Below are 19,604 nucleotides of genomic sequence, written 5' to 3'. Positions count from 1 at the left end.
AATGAGGTAAATCTGAAGATCGGGGATATACCAAAACATGGCTCGATACACACCATATTCGGCTGAAATATTTGTGGTCCTAAAATACCTCTAGGTTTTCAATTTCAGGCAAAGTGGATAAAAACTACATATTCTAGAAGGCCAAGAAATAAATTTGGGAGGTAGGTCTATATGGAGGATATACCAAAACATGGACCAATACTCACCATTTTCGACACACCTCCTAGTGGTTCTCAAATACCTCTAGAATTCCAATATCAGACAAATTGGATAAAAACTACGAATTCTAGAAACCCAAAAATTATAGTTGAGAGATCAGCCTATATGGGGGCTAAAATACCTCTAGAGTTCCAATTTCAGGCAAATTTGATAAAAACTACGGATTATAGAAGCCCAAGACGTAACATCGGGAGATCGGTCTATATGGGGACTACACCAAAACATCGACCGATACACCCCATTTGCGACACACCTATTTGTGGTCCCAAAATACCTCAATATTTTCAATTTCAGACAAATGAGATAGTAAATACAGTTTCTAGACACCCAAGGAGTAAAATCGGGAGATCGGTTTATATGGGGTCTATACCAAAAGATCGACCAATATGCGCCATTTTCGCTACACCAATTTTTGGTACTAAAATACCTCTAGATTCTCAATTTCAGGCAAATCGGATAGTAAATAAAGTTTCTAGAAGCCCAAGAAGTAAAATCGGGAGATCGGTCTATATGGGGGCTATACCAAAACATAGACCGATACACCCCATTTTTGACACATCTATTTGTAGTCATAAAATACTTCGGGATACTCAATTTCAGGCAAATCGGATAGTAAATACAGTTTCTAGAGACCCAAGAAGTGAAATCGGAGATCGGTCAATATGGGGACTATATCGAAGCACGGACCGATAGGCACCATTTTCGGCACACCTTTTTATGGTCCTAGAATACCTCTAGATTTCAAATTTCAGGCAAATCGGATAGTAAATACAGTTTCTAGAAGCCCAAGAAGTAAAATCGGGAGATCTGTCTATATACCAAAATATGGACCGATAGGCACCATTTTCGGCACACCTTTTTATAGCCCTATAATACCTCTAGATTTCCAATTTCAGGCAAATTGGAATAAAACTAAGATTTTTATTAGCCCAAGACCCCAAATCGGGAGGTCGGTTTATATGGGGACTATATGAAAACTTGGACCGCAAAGAAAAAACGAATCTGTACTAAATTTCAGGACGATAGCGCCATTATTGAACGCTGTAGCGTGATTACAACAGACAGATAGACGAACATGCTTATATCGTCTTAGAATCTCCCTGATCAAGAGAATATATATAGTTTATATAGTCGGAAATCGATATTTCGATGTGTTACAAACGGAATGACCCCCGTCACCATTCTACGGTGGTGGGTATAAAAAGATTAAAATAGTTATAAATAGCAAAATTAACGAAATTGCTATAGACACTGTTCCATCGATACACAGCACATTCCGCGCACCTATTTTTGGTCATAAAATATCTCTAGCGTCTCCTAGAAACCCAAGAAGTGAAAGGTCAATATGGAGGTTACGGCAAATCAGGGACCGATACACACTATATTCGACACACCCATTTATGATCCCAAAATTCCACTTTTCAGGAAACTTCGATAACAAATACGGCTTCTAGATGAAATATTATGCAGCATACGAAATTTACATAAAATAAGCTAGAACTTATTTTGAGAATTTCGAATCATTGATTTTAAATATTGTTTTTTGGAATTAATAAAACATTGTTTTCCTTGAAGTATCTCAAATTATTTGGATTTTTAAGCTGACATTTGTTTGTACGTGAATAGCTTCATGAATATATCATATCATAAAAAAAAATTCGATAAACGAGATCTGTAATGTAATTTTAATTTTATTAATCCCAGATTTAAAGCATATAACATACACAGTCTTGCACAAGTTTACATACGGTTTAAGAAATTGTATTTTCTTTAATTAATAAAATATAATAAAATTTGCATATATATGCTTTAGATTTTGTAAATTAACTTGAAAAACAAAGTATTTGTCAATTTTCAAGAAGATTTTTTTAGTCGGGATTATAAACAACAACAAGAAACATGTTTAGTTATAAGGTAAAAACCTCAAGGGTATGTAAACTTATGTGAGACTGTGTATGTCCCTTACAAATGTCTTTATTTTAAGGGAGCTGCATCTTTGGCTTAGAATCAATACCAAAATACTTACAGGAAGGTTAAAATCTTTGGATCCAAGTAAATTTTTGTTTAGGCTCACTTAGGCCATTCAGTCCATTGTGGTAAACTTCTCTTTTATCAAATGAGTACTGTCCGATTCTATATTAAGCTCATTGACAAAGAGGAAACCAATCATAGAAGCTTTCATACACTCCGAAATGTCAACATATCCGCTGACAAATTGTTTGGTGTTCGGTCGAAGCCACGGGATTGAACCCCAGATCCTTTATATGCCAGGTGGGCAATGATATGAACTAATTTTCGGTAATTAGAGAGACAAATTTGTGCCTCCATAAGAGTCTAGAAGTCAAAACTTGAAATCGGTTTATTTGGAGGCTATACCTAAAAGGGGTCTGATGTTACCCATTTGTATTACACACCAATATAAACAACTAATTGTGCTCCGCTTCAAGTATCAACTTGTTTCGACCGGGAGTAAAGATGATTTCAACTGAGGGACAAACCTCGGTGAATTAGCTCAGAAGTTCACCTAGACTCAAAATATATGTATATGAGACAAATATTTCAATGTATTACAAACGGAATGACAAAGTTATTATACCCCTATGGTGGAAAGTATAAACATTATTTTGTTACAAAATTTCTTTTTTGCTAATACAAAATTATACCCTTAACACCAAATTCACAGTCGAAGCTCTGTTGTTTCCTGGCTCCATGTCTTAAATATGACACATATATATGTAAAATTATATTATTTCCGTTTCCTAAAGTTGTATTTGGGTCGTCGTTTTACAAAAAGGGATATACTAGTGGTTTATTTTCTTTAAATATGTTTGTGTGTGCCAACATTCTGATATATAACAAGTTATACAGCAGTAAGTTCGGCCAAGCCGAAACTTAAATACCCACTACCATGAATCCTATATAAAGTTTCTTTGAAAACTCTTCATCGTAGAGATCCCACCAATGAAGACTGGATCAGATTCTGGATATTTTTGCGCAAAAAAAAAAAGATGAAATGATGCCTTGATTTCAAATCTGTAGATTTTACCCCCATTATTCAAATGATTACGAGCAGTAAAAGCTGGAAATTTTACATTCTGTTTCAAGCAATTTTCATGATCGGTGCGCCTTCTATAACCTCAAGAAGTGTAATCGCTCTTTATAGAGGTCTTACCAAATGGACCGATAAAAACTAAATCTGCAAGATGGTTGGATGGACGCTCGTTTCGGAATTACCACATTCCTCATCAGCATCCTCTACTTGCAGCAAAACTATCAACCAATTATCAAAATAAACTCAAATCGATGATTTGACGGTGGCAAAGGAAAAGAGATATGTTTGTACGAATTTCGTTTATATCAAGCACTGTTCTTTTCTGACTTTAAGTCTTTAATAAGACATAGTTTACAGTTTCATAGTAAACATTTAATATAGTAGTATGTAATGTTGAACACCTTTTCGGAATCTTCTGAACATATCTGGAATATATGTAAAAAAAAACAAATAATTAAAAAATGTTGTGTTCGTTCGAACCAGGGATCGAATCCAGGACCCTTGGTATGCAAGGCGGACGTACCAACCACTGCTCCACGGTGCCCAATTAAATGTATGTTTCTGTTAAATAAAATTTGTTTAATCGGCTCGTGGGCACCGCAAACTCTGCTATGTAAATATAACTTAAAACGATAATTGTCTATTGATGACAATAACAGATTGTATGGTCCGCGGTTCGATTCTCCGTCCAGGCGAAAGGTAAAATTTAAAAATTTTATAAAACCATATATGGGGGCTATATCAGAAAGTGGACCGATGCAAAGCATTTTTTGCACGCCTATTTGTGGTCTTTAAATACTTTTTGGGTACTCACCATTTCCTGAAATAACTCTTTATTGGAACTATATCAAAACCTGGACCGATATAGTCCTTCTTAGAACTGCAAACGATTATGTGCCAAATTTCAGGACGATAGCGTCATTATTGAAGGCTGTAGAGTGACAGACAAACGAACAGGGTTATATCGTCTTAGAATTTCTCCCAGATCAAGAATATATATAATTTATATAGTCAAGAATATATATATATATATATATATATATGTTAATTTATATAGTCAGAAATAGATATTTGGATGTGTTACAGACGGAATCACAAACTTATTATACCCCCATCACCATTCTATGGTGGTGAGTATACAAAGAACTGATTCACCTTATGCGTTGCTTGTGCGTTAATAGTTATGGCGATAATTGTGGGTTGATGAACAATTTATAAAAATCGAATTGACTTGTTTCCACAAAAAATTGCTGCAATTAAGTAAGTCAGGATATGGAGGAAAATTTAATTAGCCCCAAGATTAATTTTCATTAAATTGTTTTCACGTCCTGCAAAAGAGTCAACGTTTATAAAAAAAATCCAAACATACAGCGAAAATAAATTGTTAAACAATAGTGTTTGTGTCAAAAATTTGGTTTGGGAGGAACGAATTATTTTTCTTTTTGCGTGTATACACCCTCACAAAAAATCGCTTCTGTAACATATACTCCCAAACATATTTTGCTTCAAGCATATACATTTTTGGCTATTGCCCAAACATTTATATATTTGATCTCTACCAATATATAATATGTTTGAAAGCATATTGGTCTAAACAATATATGTTTGGGTAGTCTAAGTTCCAAACATTTTGTATTTTTGCATCCAAATTCAATAATGTTGTCTTCCAAAAAACAATATGTTATTATATGACCATATAATATGTTTGGAAGCATTTTGCACCCAAAATATTATATGCTTAAAAAAAATTCTCCCAAACAATATTGTGCTCAAAATTTTATTTATTTATTTATATATTTACAATCATAATGAATTATGAAAATAAACAGGTAATATAGGTGCTAACAACATAGGTTTTCGACCTGAATGCTCAAAATTTTGTTTCTGCCTAATTGTATATTCCCCCACATCTTTCTCACTTCCACGAGATATTTTAGTTCTTAGCACCTTTTTCTGTAATACAAACATTGTAGAAGAAATTATTCAATTTTATGATTTTTTTTATTTTAATTTTACCTTTTGCCGGACGGGGATTCGAACAGCGGACCACACAGTTTGTAAGGATCAAAGAAGTAGCTGATCAATTGCCCAAGGAAAAATAAAATATTAATTTTGTAATAATAAGCAACAACCACCAACTTAATTCAATATCGCTCCCTGTTAAATAGCGCTCCAAGCTACTAAACACATATATGTTTATAGGCTATTTCTAAATTAATATATGTTTGCATTCAAGCATATTATATTTACAAACATTTTATGTCCCAAACATAATATGTTCTATATATTAACATATATGTCCCAAACATGTTATGCTAGTTTATGAACATTATATGCTTGCACTCAAAAATATTGTGTTTAAAAATTTGTGTTCCAAACATATAATGTTTATAGCCAAACATATGAAAAACAGTCTTTTTCATCCGTGTATATTATCAAGTTACCTGCTGCAACAAGGGGTATTCAAAGGAAACTATCATATTTGATCCATGGGTGTGGGTACTTACGATCTGGCCAGGCCAACTTATTGTAGATGTTTTCGCACAAGTTCTTTACAAAAGGACGCATGTGTGATTTTTTTTAAATATTTTTATTTACGGCAAAAACAGAATAGTTGTAATAAATATTGTTTTTGGTAACAAACCCGTTATCCAAAGGTTCCAGGTGGGTATTTAAATCCCATTGGAAAATGATATGCATGCCCTTCAATGTCAAATCCCAAAATAGTCCAATGATTATGTCACAAACGTAATAAAAAATTCTCTCCGAAATTAAAACATACCGGCAATTTATGTAGATTAAGAAATTCCATTGCAATGGAAGGTGTAAAATAATTGAATTTGAATTTCCGTTAATTTATGCCACGATACATAATGGAGCATATGCCTCCATTTGTTTTGACGAAATTTATTTTTCTTTTGTTTCCAAAACGATGTGGAATTTGGTGAAATATTTGTTTTGCGTCAATAATGGATTGGTCGACAATATGGTTTAACAAGTGTACTTTGTTGGTCTTTTTACTCCATAAACATAAATAAGTGCGTCCATATTAAAAAGTCAAAACTATCAACTACCATGAAGGTGCCCATCAATTAAAAATGCCATTCGAAATTCTGCAGCTACTGGCTGCTCTGTCTCTTGAGGCAATTGTGGTGTTGGTGGTGGTAGCAAAAACACACAATGCTGCTGGTGTTGGTAGATGCCTTTTGAAAACGCAACGTTTACCCCGTATGCCATGCGTTTGGGGGACACTTTTGGTCTCTCTGCAATTGTTAGTGACATTCATTATGCTCGGCTGCCGTACCTTTTGGACCTACAATTTCTTCTTCTTCTTCTTTGGCTTTGAGGTTTGGCGCAGTGGCTAGTATAAAATCGAGGGTATTTGGTGAAATTGGTATCATTGTTACCATATCAATTCTATTGTGAACATCGGTGGTAGTGGGGCTAATTGGAACGGATTGATTTTGTTTTTTCTCATTACCGGAATACACACACACACTCACTCGAAAACAAAATGGCCCATCGTTTTGGACAATTTTTAGCCGTTCTAGTGGCCATTTCCGCTGTGGCGGTTGCTGACAAATCTGTGGCCGAGCCACGCATACACTCCTCTGAGGAATTACTCTCAAGCATTGTGGATAATTGCTTTAATGCCAATGGCATGTATTGTCTGAAAGAGAAAGTTTTAACTTATTTGGATACCGTGGCCGGAGTTGATGAGGATGTAAGTGGACGTGCCTTTAACGATGATGTCATCGATACTGTGATCACGGATCGAGTGGCCCGCATCTTGAATACCAATGAAATTCGTGTACAATTGCCCGAAACTTTGTTTGCCAGTTCGGTGGTAACCTATCGTGCTGATCGTGGTTTCGATTTGGAAATTCCTCAAAGTGAAGGTAAGAGTTTTTTTTTAGAATTTGGAGATTTTTAGGGTTTTACAAAGAAAATCTTCCCTATTTTGCAGCCCGTGACAAGAAGAAGAACAACAATAAACTTATGTTGCCTTTGTTGTTGTTGTTGAAATTGAAAATGGGTGTGATCATGCCCATCTTCATGGCTCTATTGAAATTGAAGGTCATCAAGGCTTTGATTTTATCCAAGATTGCCATTAAATTGGTTTTGGGTTTCCTTTTCTATAATTTGATTCAAAAATTGGGTGGTGCCAAGATGAGCATGACCCCAGTGCAGACTCCCTCGTCATATGAGCCCAGCAGCTGGGAAGCCCCAGTTGGAGGACCTTATGCTCGTTCCGATGCCCATTACATGGCCTATAACAGTTATCATCATCCCAGCAGCTATAGCAGTTCATCTTAAGGAGTCTTTTGTTTTTTACCAAGTTTCTAGCAGATAGAGAGAGAGAGAAACAAGGTGAAAAGGATTTCCGGAAAATCAAAATTACCATTAGTCTCCCTATATTGCCAATAATAAGAAACTTTTGAACTGATAACACCCATACCCACCCCCTCTTACCCCCTGCCTGCATGAAATTCCCCAAAACTCACCCTACTATAAAAACGCAAGTTAAATACAGGAAAATTCCTAGGTAAATGATGAGGAGGATATTCAAATTTCCTCTACCCCTACCATAATTGTTATTTATTTATGTAATAATTGTAAATTAATTTAAATAGCTACTTATTTTTTATTAATTTATTCATCAAAGCTCTTCAAGATGAAGGCCATAAAGTCATTTCTCCTAACTGGTCTAGTTTATACTTAAACATCCTTTTCTCTTTCTTTCTTTTTCTGCTATCGATAAGTTCCTCCGTCCTTTACTATTTCTCTTTATAAGACTGTCTTAGTTTCCAAAACTTCTTCTTACTACTATCCCTTTAAACGACCAAATGACAACCCCTCCAAAAAAAAACAAATGAAAAGAAAACACAACGAAAACAAAGATTAAGTTAATATTTATTTAATTTATTAATAAAAAAAGAAGAAACAAGAAAGAAGCACATAAATAAATGTGAACAAAATTTTTATGAACAAAATATTTTCTATTTTATTACATGGTATTATGGGACTAACAAATTTGAGAGTAAAATAAAAAAAATGATGAGATGATAGAAACTTGAATACAATTATGACAAAGCAAACTCCGTCGACTACACTCAAAACAGTGCTTACTTGGATCCAAAGATTTTGTCCTGACCTTAAGGATTTTGGCATTTTATAAACAAAATATTTTGACTTTTATTGCATGGGGACATGGAATTATGGGACCAACAAATTTGAGAGTAAAATAAAAAATCTAATATATAAAAATAAGTCGGGTTTTCTTCCTGATGCTTTAACTCCAGAACGCACGAACCGATTTCCAAGGTTTTGTATTCGTTGGAAAGGTCTCAAGCTCCGTAAGGTTTATAAAAAAGAAAATTCAAGAAAAGTTTCATCGGAAAAGAAAGAAAATCTTTTTTTACATACAGCACACATTACAAATATATATAATTTGAATTCACAGCAGCTGGTTTTGTTATAAAATAAATTTATTTTTGCACATGAAAAATGTTCAGATAACGTAGAGGGTAATCATATGGTGAAAATAGGGTACCTCATTTTTTGATATCTGATGGGGGAAGGGGACATCCCCCTTGCCCGACTTTTGTAAAAATGGGCCAATGTTCTCCGATGTGGGTGAAATTTCCAAGGAAGGTTAGGTGTGATGTCTAGACAAAGACCCGCTACTTTATTTTTTTGATATTTGGTCGCGGAAGTGGACCACCCCTCAATACGATTTTTGTTTTAAAGCACAGTAAAAAAAAAAACAAAAATTCTCAGATTTTCTTGAGATTTACAGAGAACACGCCGTGATGTTATGAATTTATTATGGAGTACCTGATTTTTATACCCTCCACCATAGGATGGGGGTATATTAACTTTGTCATTCCGTTTGTGACACATCGAAAAGTTTATTTCTATAGAAAATTTTTGCAAAATTTTATTTCCATAGAACATTTTTGCAAAATTTTATTTCTGTAGAACATTTTTGCAAAATTTTATTTCTATACAAAATTTTGTCAAAATATTATTTCTATAGACAAATGTTGTCAAATTTTATTTCTATAGAAAATTTTGTCAAATTTTATTTCTATAGAAAATCTTGTCAAAATTTTATTTGTATAGAAAATTTCAGCAAAATTTTATTTCCATAGAAAATTTTCTCAAAGTTTTATTTCTATAGAAAATTTCGTCAATATGTTATTTCTATAGAAAAATTTTGTCAAAATTTTATTTCTATAGAAAATTTTGCTAAAAATTTATTTCTATAAAAAAATGGTGTCAAATTTTATTTCTATAGAAAATTTTGTCAAAATTTTATTTCTATAGAAAATTTTGTCAAATTTTATTTCTATAGAAAATTTTGTCAAAATTTTATTTCTATAGAAAATTTTGTCAATATGTTATTTCTATAGAAAAATTTTGTCAAAATTTTATTTATGTAGAAAAATTTTGTCAAAATTTTATTTATATAGAAAATTTTGTCAATATGTTATTTCTATAGAAAAATTTTGTCAAAATTTTATTTATATAGAAAAATTTTGTCAAAATTTTATTTATATAGAAAATTTTGTCAAAAAGAATTTCTATAGAAAATTTTGTTATCTCCATAGAAAATTTTCTCAAAGTTTTACTTCTAACGAAAACTTTGTAAAATTTTATTTCTATAGAAAATGTTGTCAAAATTTTATTTCTATAGAAAATTTTGTCAAAAAATAATTTCTATAGAAAATTTGGGAGCCACCGTGGTGCAATGGTTAGCATGCCCGCCTTGCATACACAAGGTCGTGGGTTCGATTCCTGCTTCGACCGAACACCAAAAAGTTTTTCAGCGGTGGATTATCCCACCTCAGTAATGCTGGTGACATTTCTGAGGGTTTTCAAAGCTTCTCTAAGTGGTTTCACTGCAATGTGGAACGCCGTTCGGACTCGGCTATAAAAAGGAGGTCCCTTGTCATTGAGCTTAACATGGAATCGGGCAGCACTCAGTGATAAGAGAGAAGTTCACCAATGTGGTATCACAATGGACTGAATAGTCTAAGTGAGCCTGATACATCGGGCTGCCACCTAACCTAACCTAACCTAACCTATAGAAAATTTTGTCAAATTTTAATTCTACAGAAAATTTTTTAAAAAAATTTATTTCTACAGAGAATTTTGTCAAATTTTAATTCTATAGAAAATTTTGCTAAAAATTTATTTCTATAGAAAATGGTGTCAAATTTTATTTCCATAGAAAATTTTCTCAAAGTTTTACTTCTAACGAAAATTTTGTCAAAATTTTATTTCTACAGAAAATTTTGTCAACATTTTATTTCTATAGAAAAAAATTGTCAAAATTTTATTTCTATAGAAAATTTTGTCAAATTTTATTTCTATAGAAAATTTGGTCAAAATTTTATTTCTATAGAAAATTTGTCAAAAAATAATTTCTATAGAAAATTTTGTCAAATTTTAATTCTATAGAAAATTTTGTCAAAATTTTATTTTTTTAGAAAATTTTGTCACATTTTATTTCTATAGAAAATTTTGCTAAAATTTATTTCTATAGAAATTTTGTCAAAATTTTATTTCTATAGAAAATTTCGTGAAAATTTTATTTCCAACGAAAATTTTATCAAAATTTTATTTCTATAGAAAATTTTTTCAAAATATTACTTCTATAGAAAAATTTTGTCAAAATTTTATTTCTATAGAAAATTTTGCCAAAATTTTATTTCTTGGAAGAATTCTACCAACTATAGCATTCGTAACCGTATCTTTCCACGAAAGGAAATTTTGTTTGACTAATATCAACTTGGCAAAATCAGGCTCAGCTTTAAAACCTATATTTGAAAAGAGAATTTTGCTTTACTCAAAGTAAATATCTGTTACCGTCTTAAAATCAATTATTTAAATCGTGGAACAAATTATGCACATTTAATGACCATTAGTTTTTTTAATAATTTAATGTTATCAATGCACATTAAGTGAATTATTTGACCATATCAAAAAATTTGTTGTCTTTGCGTGTTCTAAACGTATACAATAACACGTATTAGATGTAAATATAAAAATTAATAATTTCTAAACGATTGATTCATTAAAGACTGTCCATACGATTTAACCGTGATCATTTGTATTAAGCATGGTCTAATATTAGGTATTTTTCAATATTCCATGACCGCGGTGTACACTAACAAAATATAGTACCTTAATGACAAAGATTTTGTAGTCTCCAAAAAAATTTTTTTTTGCTATTTTAATTAAACTTAATTTTCGAAAACGTTGCTAAAATATTATATTATTGGTTGTTAAACTTTAGATTTGGAATTAAAATTGAATAAAAATTATCAATTAAATTATTTATTGAATTTTAAGCTACATTTAACTAAACACGTTCAAGAATCGAGATTGATTTATATGTAATATATATGTACATTCTGAAAACCTGACAAAATTGAACAATTTATGTGAGATGTTTGAAATACCCAGCAAAAACTAGGTAACCACATCTCATTATAATTGACATTACCAGGAGTAAAGCTGTCATTACACGTTGCATTACATTGCGGCGAGTTATAATGACTAATTTGTAATGACAAAAATAAATACTTCTCGATAATTTTTCAATTGTTATTCTCAAATTTTTAGGCAGTTATAGTTAAGAATTAATAAAATAAATGATGGTACTATTAGGTATAGTTATTCACATAATAGAGCACTTACATAAAAAATCAAAAAGAATATGTAATGTAACGGTAATTCTGAAAATTTTTCCGTTAAGAAATTTTTATCACAAATATTTCATAATAATTGTGTTTAATGACATTATCATATTATGTTTTAAATAAATGCTTTCTTATACCTCATTCACATTACACTTCCAAAATGCGCTTAAACTAAATTTCAAATGACATTTGCGCTATAAAAAAGAGACTTAAAATCCACTTTTAGTAGATTTCGAACCTTATGTGAATTGGCTATTGGATATATTATAACGTAATTCACGAATCCAACTCCCTTAAACAACCTATATTTATTTCTATTTTAAGTGCGAAATTAATTTGCGTGTAATCTTATTAAGATTATTTATTAGATTTTTTGTTTATTTATACAATATTCGTTTCTATTCAAGTAGTTCTCCTATAACAGCATCACTCGCCATATTTTGATCCATTGTAATCGGCGATAGAAATCAATATTTTCGAGATTTGGTTGCCTGAATAAGTGGCTATTTTGCAAGCTTTGGTGTATCTACGAAGTGATTACATATTAGGTGATTATATGCTTTAAAAACACTACTTATTTCATGGCCGAAAGTATGCCTCCTAGGACATGCGTATATAAATGTAATTCGGAGCGATGCCAATTAATAAGTGGTTATTAATTTTTAAATAGGCTTACATACAAGATTACCGGGTAATGAGAGTTTTTGCTGGGTAGTATCACATTAAATTTAACCTCTTATAAGTATGAAAAAAATTTAGGCGACCGTGGCACAGTGCTTCGAAAACGGCAAAGAATATTCGTATTCTTATTTCTGCTTTTAATAGTCTTTGATATCGAGTTTCGAATACAAAAATAAAATTTTGCTATAGTTGACTAGAACTAGGGATTTTGGAAGAACGAGATTTTGTAATACATAACAAAATCTCGTTCTTCCGTTTCATAATAATTTTATTAGGTTTGAGTTTGATGGTAAATGAATGAAATTCAGAGAAATAATTTTTTGTTACAAGTCCAAATAATAAAATACCACCAAGATGGCCAAAAAGAGAACAAATTTTCAAATTTTATGTTTTTCAAATTCCTTAAAAATAGCGTTAGTTTTTTTGTTTAATTAGCAAAATTTTATTTTGTGAATTGAATACTAACAACAAATACAAACCAACATCAAAAAAAGAAATCAAAATTTTTTAAATTTTTTACATATTTTACAAACATCTAAAAAATCGTTACTGTTTCAAAAATTGCAAAATTATGTTTTTTTTAATTAAAAGCTGACAACAGATATTAAACAAATTTATTTAACAAATTGAGTCAATAATCTAAAAAAAGAAAAATTCATAAACTTTTCCCATAGCCAAGGGGAACAATTTTAGAAGCCTACACGGATGAAAAAGGCTGTTTTTCATATGTTTGGCTATAAACATTATATGTTTGGAACACAAATTTTTAAACACAATATTTTTGAGTGCAAGCATATAATGTTCATAAACTAGCATAACATGTTTGGGACATATATGTTAATATGTTAGAACATATTATGTTTGGGACATAAAATGTTTGTAAATATAATATGCTTGGATGCAAACATATATTAATTTAGAAATAGCCTATAAACATATATGTGTTTAGGAGCTTGGAGCGCTATTTAAAAGGGAGCGATATTGAATTAAGTTGGTGGTTGTTGCTTGTTATTACAAAATTAACATTTTATTTTTCCTTGGGCAATTGATCAGCTACTTCTTTGATCCTTACAAACTGTGTGGTCCGCTGTTCGAATCCCCGTCCGGCAAAAGGTAAAATTAAAATAAAAAAAATCATACAATTGAATAATTTCTTCTACAATGTTTGTATTACAGAAAAAGGTGCTAAGTACTAAAAAATCTCGTGGAAGTGAGAAAGATGTGGGGGAATATACAATTGGGCAGAAACAAAATTTTGAGCATTCAGGTCGAAAACCTATGTTGTTAGCACCTATATTACCTGTTTATTTTCATAATTCGTTATGATTGTAAATATATAAATAAATAAAATTTTGAGCACAATATTGTTTGGGAGAATTTTTTTAAAGCATATAATATTTTTGGGTGCAAAATGCTTCCAAACATATTATATGTTCACATAATAACATATTGTTTTTTGGAAGACAACATTATTGAATTTGGATGCAAAAATACAAAATGTTTGGAACTTAGACTACCCAAACATATATTGTTTAGACTAATATGCTTTCAAACATATTATATATTGGAAGAGATCAAACATATAAATGTTTGGGCAATACCCAAAAATGTATATGCTTGAAGCAAAATATGTTTGGGAGTATATGTTACAGAAGCGATTTTTTATGAGCGTGTATCAATAGGGTTCCGGTCCACCTAACTAGGGTCTCAAAATTTGGCTCACTACTTGTTCAATATATCTGCTCTAACCATGCAAAATTTAACAGAGTAATCTATAACCATTCTCAAATGACGGATATTTTGATATATTTGTTATCTCACCCTTTTATGCGATCACATCCCTTTGTATGGGAGGTACGTGAAGGCGTGGTCCGATCGAAAGCACACTCCGCAGTTTTCTTAGTTTTGACCATCAACAAGACCCTTCAAAGTTGCGTTGTATGGGATCGAAGCACTGTGCGTGGGTTTCCACTTCTGAGAGGTTTCACTGTAATTATGGAGGGCGGACCCTTCTTTCATGACGCTACGTGATTTCAAATGACGGACGGGCGAACATCGCTAGATTGACTCATGATTTAATCACGATCATTCTTGTATACTTTAAGGGGTCTGAGACGATGCGTTACAATGGGATGACAAAGTAACAACAGGATGACTCCGATCCCATGGTAAAGGGTATAAAAACATATTGACGCCTTGCATACAGTGGCTCAAATACCAGTTTCGACGGAACAACAAAAAATATGTGTATTAAAGTTCCACCAAAATGTTCTATACAAAATTTTGTCAATATTTTATTTCTACATAAAATTTGTCAAAGTTTGATTTCTACAGAAAATTTTGTTACAATGTTTTCTTTTGGAAAATTTTGTCAAAATTTTATTTCTATAGAAAATGTTGTCAAAATTTTATTTCTTTAGAAAATTTTGTCAAAATTTAATTTCTATAGATAATTTTGTTAAAATTGTATTTAATTATTGTTGCTTTTGATTTCAGTTTAAAACCATGCATTGACTAAACTACAAGTGTAGCTTAACCAACAGAGGAAAAGTATGCTACCTTTTTTCGGAAGGTTCAAGTGTAGTTCACTTTGGGTTGAGTGAATTACCCTAATTTATTCTTATAATTGGTTGATAGTTGAGGTGTACACATGACACGAAATTGTCGTGACTCACGAAAATTTTCGTGACTCATGCGTGAGTCGTGACAAGCTCATGGCAACGGCGTGAGTGTGCGTGAACGTGAGTCTCGAAAATAATATTTTCGTGAGTGTGCGTGAGTAACGAAAGTTAGGTTAGGTTAGGTGGCAGCCCGATATATCAGGCTCACTTAGACTATTCAGTCCATTGTGATACCACATTGGTGAACTTCTCTCTTATCACTGAGTGCTGCCCGATTCCATGTTAAGCTCAATGACAAGGGACCTCCTTTTTATAGCCGAGTCCGAACGGCGTTCCATATTGCAGTGAAACCACTTACAGAAGCTTTGAAACCAGCATTACTGAGGTGGGATAATCCACCACTGAAAAACTTTTTGGTGTTCGGTCGAAGCAGGAATCGAACGCACGACCTTGTGTATGCAAGGCGGGCATGCTAACCATTACACCACGGTGGCTCCGTGAGTAACGAATTACGCTCACGAAAATAATCCAGTTCGCCAACACAAAATTCATTTACAATGTTAGTGACACCTAGGATTTAAGAGTTCAATAACGCTCTCGAATTTAATCGTGCTCACGGTTTCATATACGTCCCTCGGGTAAATTACTTATAAAATTATTCGTGAAGCACGACATTTTTCGTAAGTCACGATATTTTTCGTTTAGTCAATGCTTGGTTTTAAGCTGAAATCAAAAACAACAATAATGATTGAAGAGTGAACCAACAATAACAAAAAATGTATTTCTTTAGAAAATGTTGTCAAAAATTTATTTTTCTTTATCTACACTGAAAAAAAGCATGCCAAGCTCCAAAGATTTTGTCTTTACTTTAAAAATGTTGGTATTGATTCCGAGCCAAAGAAGCGGAGAATACAAGTAAGGATACTTTTAAGACACAATTCTCTTTTAAATTTGGGTTTAGTGTACTTGCTTCTAGGAAGCAAATTTTAATTTTTCGCTTTTTCAGCTTTTTTTCTTCATATACTATCAAAGTCCTTTAAAAACGAGTTAACGACAACCCTATTTTCCAAATTAAGACTTGACTTCCAGTAGAAATTATGACATGTTTCAAGTAATAAACGTCTTTAAAATGAAGTGTTGAAAAATATGTCCTATATTTGAACGATTTTTGCTTTGTAGTCAAGATGCAAAAAGGCAACAAATTTAAAGAAAATTTCATTAAATTTAACGAATTTTTCTGAATTATTAAAGTCAAGTTGACCTTAGCCCAAACATTTTTTCTTTCATGTTATGATACCCAATTTTTAAGTGAAATAACTTAATTATAAGGATAATACGACTTCATTGAAAAGTTTATCCACTTTTGGACAAGGAAAAAAACTTTATGGTAGAGAATTGCGTCTTCCGTGCTAAGCCAAATTTGCATTCGTATTTTAAAGACATGAAATCTTTGACCTCACGACAATATTTTTTTCAGTGTACAGAAAATTGATGAAGTACAACTGCGGCAACCGTGATTACAATACTACGGTAGTCTTTGTAAGCGTATATAAAACTAAAAACAAAAATATTTAATATTGAGGAGTTGACAAACAAAATTTTATTTTCTTTAAAATTCAGTCTAAAGGAGCCCTTGACAATAATCTTCCAATGGATTTTTTGTTGAATTTTAGTGAAAAGTACTTTTTCGCTCAAAAATATACCTTTTTGTACTTTCTTAAAAATTGTATTTTCCATCACCCATCTGTACCCATTTGTGTATAAGTCGTTCTGTTTCTTTAATATATTTTAATTTTTAAGATATGCTACAACCAATTCATTTAATATAATTTGTTTTAGTGCACCCATATTATTTTTCGTGTATAGCGTGACTGCAGTCCAAGAGCTTTATATCTTAAACTAAACGCTCGAAAGAATGAAAACAAAAGCTCGATCATATGATACCCCGATCAACATCATCGTCATCAAACCTAAAACATGTTCCATCAACACCAGCTGTTCGAATGAAGCTTAAAACTGAGATTTTAAACATGCAGAAATTCAGTTAACTATTAACCCCAACACAATACAGATCTCAAAAGTAGTAATTTTCATAATAACTCCGAGATATCTCTGAGGCGAAAGAGAATTTGGAAAGATGACCTTTAAAGTGTTGTTGGCCATATGTCTTGTCGGTGGCTTAGCCATTGTTAATGCTGAGGATAGTGAGGTAACGAAATTTATGAAACATTTGGAAGTGGTACCCGATGTAGTGGACGAAGGACCAAAACATTTTCTAAAGGTATGTATGAGCCCAAATGAGGACTTCAAGACTATCCCTATTGGATAATTGTCATTTGTATAAATTCTAGATTACCTATGACAATGGAATTTTGGCTGACAAAGGTGTAGAGTTAACTCCTACCCAGGTGAAAAATCAACCAAAAGTAGAATGGCAAGCCGAGGCTGGTACCTATTATACCCTTGTCATGACCGATCCCGATGCACCTTCACGCAAGGAACCATCTATGAGAGAATGGCATCATTGGTTGGTGGTCAATATACCCGGTGATCAATTGCATAAAGGTGAAGTTCTAACTGAATATGTGGGTTCCGGAGCACCCAAAGACACTGGTCTACATCGCTATACATTCTTGTTGTTTAAACAACCTAAAAAATTGGAATTCGATGAGAAACATCTGTCGAAAACACAAGGAGCTGGTCGTGAAAATTTCTCCACCCGTAAATTCATTGAGAAACATGGTATAGAGAAAGTTCCCTTGGCTGGTAACTTTTTCCAGGCTCAGTTTGATGATTATGTTCCTGAATTACACAAGCAATTAGGATTTTAATAAAGGCATGGAAAAATAATTCTATATTGCCTTGTTGCATAAATCCATCGATCGATAGATAGATTCATCCAGATTGTGTTTTGTAATGTCCAATATATTGGCGTTTCAAAACGTAAGACATCACCACCGAATTTCAAACTAGTTTCTTCTTTTCTGCGATTGAGAAAGATCAACCACCACCACATGCACCAACATCAACCGGTAGATTTAAGTTATAAACCTAATAAATCTTTTAATTAGCATTATCATCTGCTCTGCATCTGCTGCGGCGAAAGCAACTAAATAATAATAATAAAAAAGTAAAAAAAAAAAAAAACAAACCCAAAAATTAAAAAATTAAGCATAAATTAAAATGCAAATCTTTTATCGGACTAGTCTTGTTCGCCACGCGATCACCTAAATTCACCATCTTATTGATGGTGGTAAGATTGTTGATTTTAATCTGGGATATAGGTAAGTAGTGGTCATTAGTCATTTAAAGCTAAAACAAAATGACCTTTTTCTAATCCATAATTTATAGTTTCAAATAGGCTTGAGACTAAATCAGGCAAAACTCACAAATTATGTTTGTAATTAATTGTAAATATACTGAGACAACAAATAAATTAAATGAGCTAACTTTAGGTTTGTAAAATATTAGCTTTAAGACAAATTAGTACCTTAAAATATATTTATTGTAAAAAAAATCAAATCATCTGGATTTTCAATAATAGCTGAGTTTACTAGAGTTCTTTTTAATATGAAGGGATTAGAGATAGTGAACAAAAACAAATATTAAAAGTCGAAAATCACTTAATTTTTTATTTATTATTATTATTATTTTTCATTAAAATCTATACACGTTTGAATGCGTTTGAACCACTTGTCGAAGCACTTTTGCCACTCCGTTTGAGGTATCTCCAAAACATGCATTCTAAACACATCAAGCGTTTCTTGATTCTTACTTGATTCTTACTATTTTTGGGAATCGTACGAAAATGTTCATTTGCTTTAGTTCATATTGAACTTATGTCTACGGTCATTGAACTTTGTACTCACGTTTAGTTCTTAAAATGTTTGAGACATACTTAAAAAAACGAAATTTTCATTAAGCTGTGGAAAATTTCGCAAAAAATAATAAAATTTAACTACAAACAAATATTTTTTTGCAATAAAAATAAGTTTAATTTAGCGTTAGTTTAACTACGGAAATTGTTTTCTGTGTGGGTTGTGGTAATACTTGCCGATGGCAAGGTATCTTAAAACTCCTTAAAATCGTCTTCTAAATTGGCAAAAAAAGGCAGATAAAAAATTTATGGACCGATATGGCCCACTTTTGTAACACATCGAAGTATTGCTCTAAGACCCCATAAAGTACATATATTCTGGGTCGTGATGAAATTCTGAGTCGATCTGAGCATGTCCGTCTGTTGAAATCACGCTAACTTCCGAACGAAACAAGCTATCGTCTTCTAAATTGACAAAAAAGGCAGATTAAAAATCTATGGAC

General features: G+C 32.1%; 2 protein-coding genes across 2 annotated transcripts; both read left to right on the top strand.

The window, feature by feature from the left end:
- The first annotated feature begins 6,689 nt into the window (after positions 1–6,689).
- On the top strand, positions 6,690–8,259 carry LOC142219387 (uncharacterized). Its single transcript, XM_075288382.1, has 2 exons — positions 6,690–7,170; positions 7,239–8,259. Exons 1-2 carry the CDS (start codon positions 6,786–6,788, stop codon positions 7,586–7,588), a joined length of 735 nt encoding a protein of 244 aa, XP_075144497.1. The 5' UTR covers positions 6,690–6,785; the 3' UTR covers positions 7,589–8,259.
- Positions 8,260–17,321: 9,062 nt separating this feature from the next.
- On the top strand, positions 17,322–18,468 carry LOC142222403 (protein D3-like). The gene is made up of 2 exons (XM_075292542.1): positions 17,322–17,565; positions 17,636–18,468. The coding sequence occupies exons 1-2, from the start codon at positions 17,422–17,424 to the stop codon at positions 18,113–18,115; spliced, it is 624 nt and encodes a 207-aa protein (XP_075148657.1). The 5' UTR covers positions 17,322–17,421; the 3' UTR covers positions 18,116–18,468.
- Positions 18,469–19,604: the final 1,136 nt, after the last annotated feature.

Source organism: Haematobia irritans, chromosome 1, assembly GCF_050003625.1.
Source record: "Haematobia irritans isolate KBUSLIRL chromosome 1, ASM5000362v1, whole genome shotgun sequence".
Lineage (NCBI taxonomy): Eukaryota > Metazoa > Arthropoda > Insecta > Diptera > Muscidae > Haematobia > Haematobia irritans.
This window is presented reverse-complemented; position numbering and strand designations above follow the sequence as displayed.

Bases quoted from the DNA above. Each gene is read 5' to 3' on its own strand.
- LOC142222403 (XM_075292542.1), top strand. From the start codon at position 17,422: ATGACCTTTAAAGTGTTGTTGGCCATATGTCTTGTCGGTGGCTTAGCC. The intron at 17,566-17,635 runs GTATGTATGAGC...TATAAATTCTAG, and splicing joins GACCAAAACATTTTCTAAAG to ATTACCTATGACAATGGAAT.
- LOC142219387 (XM_075288382.1), top strand. From the start codon at position 6,786: ATGGCCCATCGTTTTGGACAATTTTTAGCCGTTCTAGTGGCCATTTCC. The intron at 7,171-7,238 runs GTAAGAGTTTTT...CCTATTTTGCAG, and splicing joins GGAAATTCCTCAAAGTGAAG to CCCGTGACAAGAAGAAGAAC.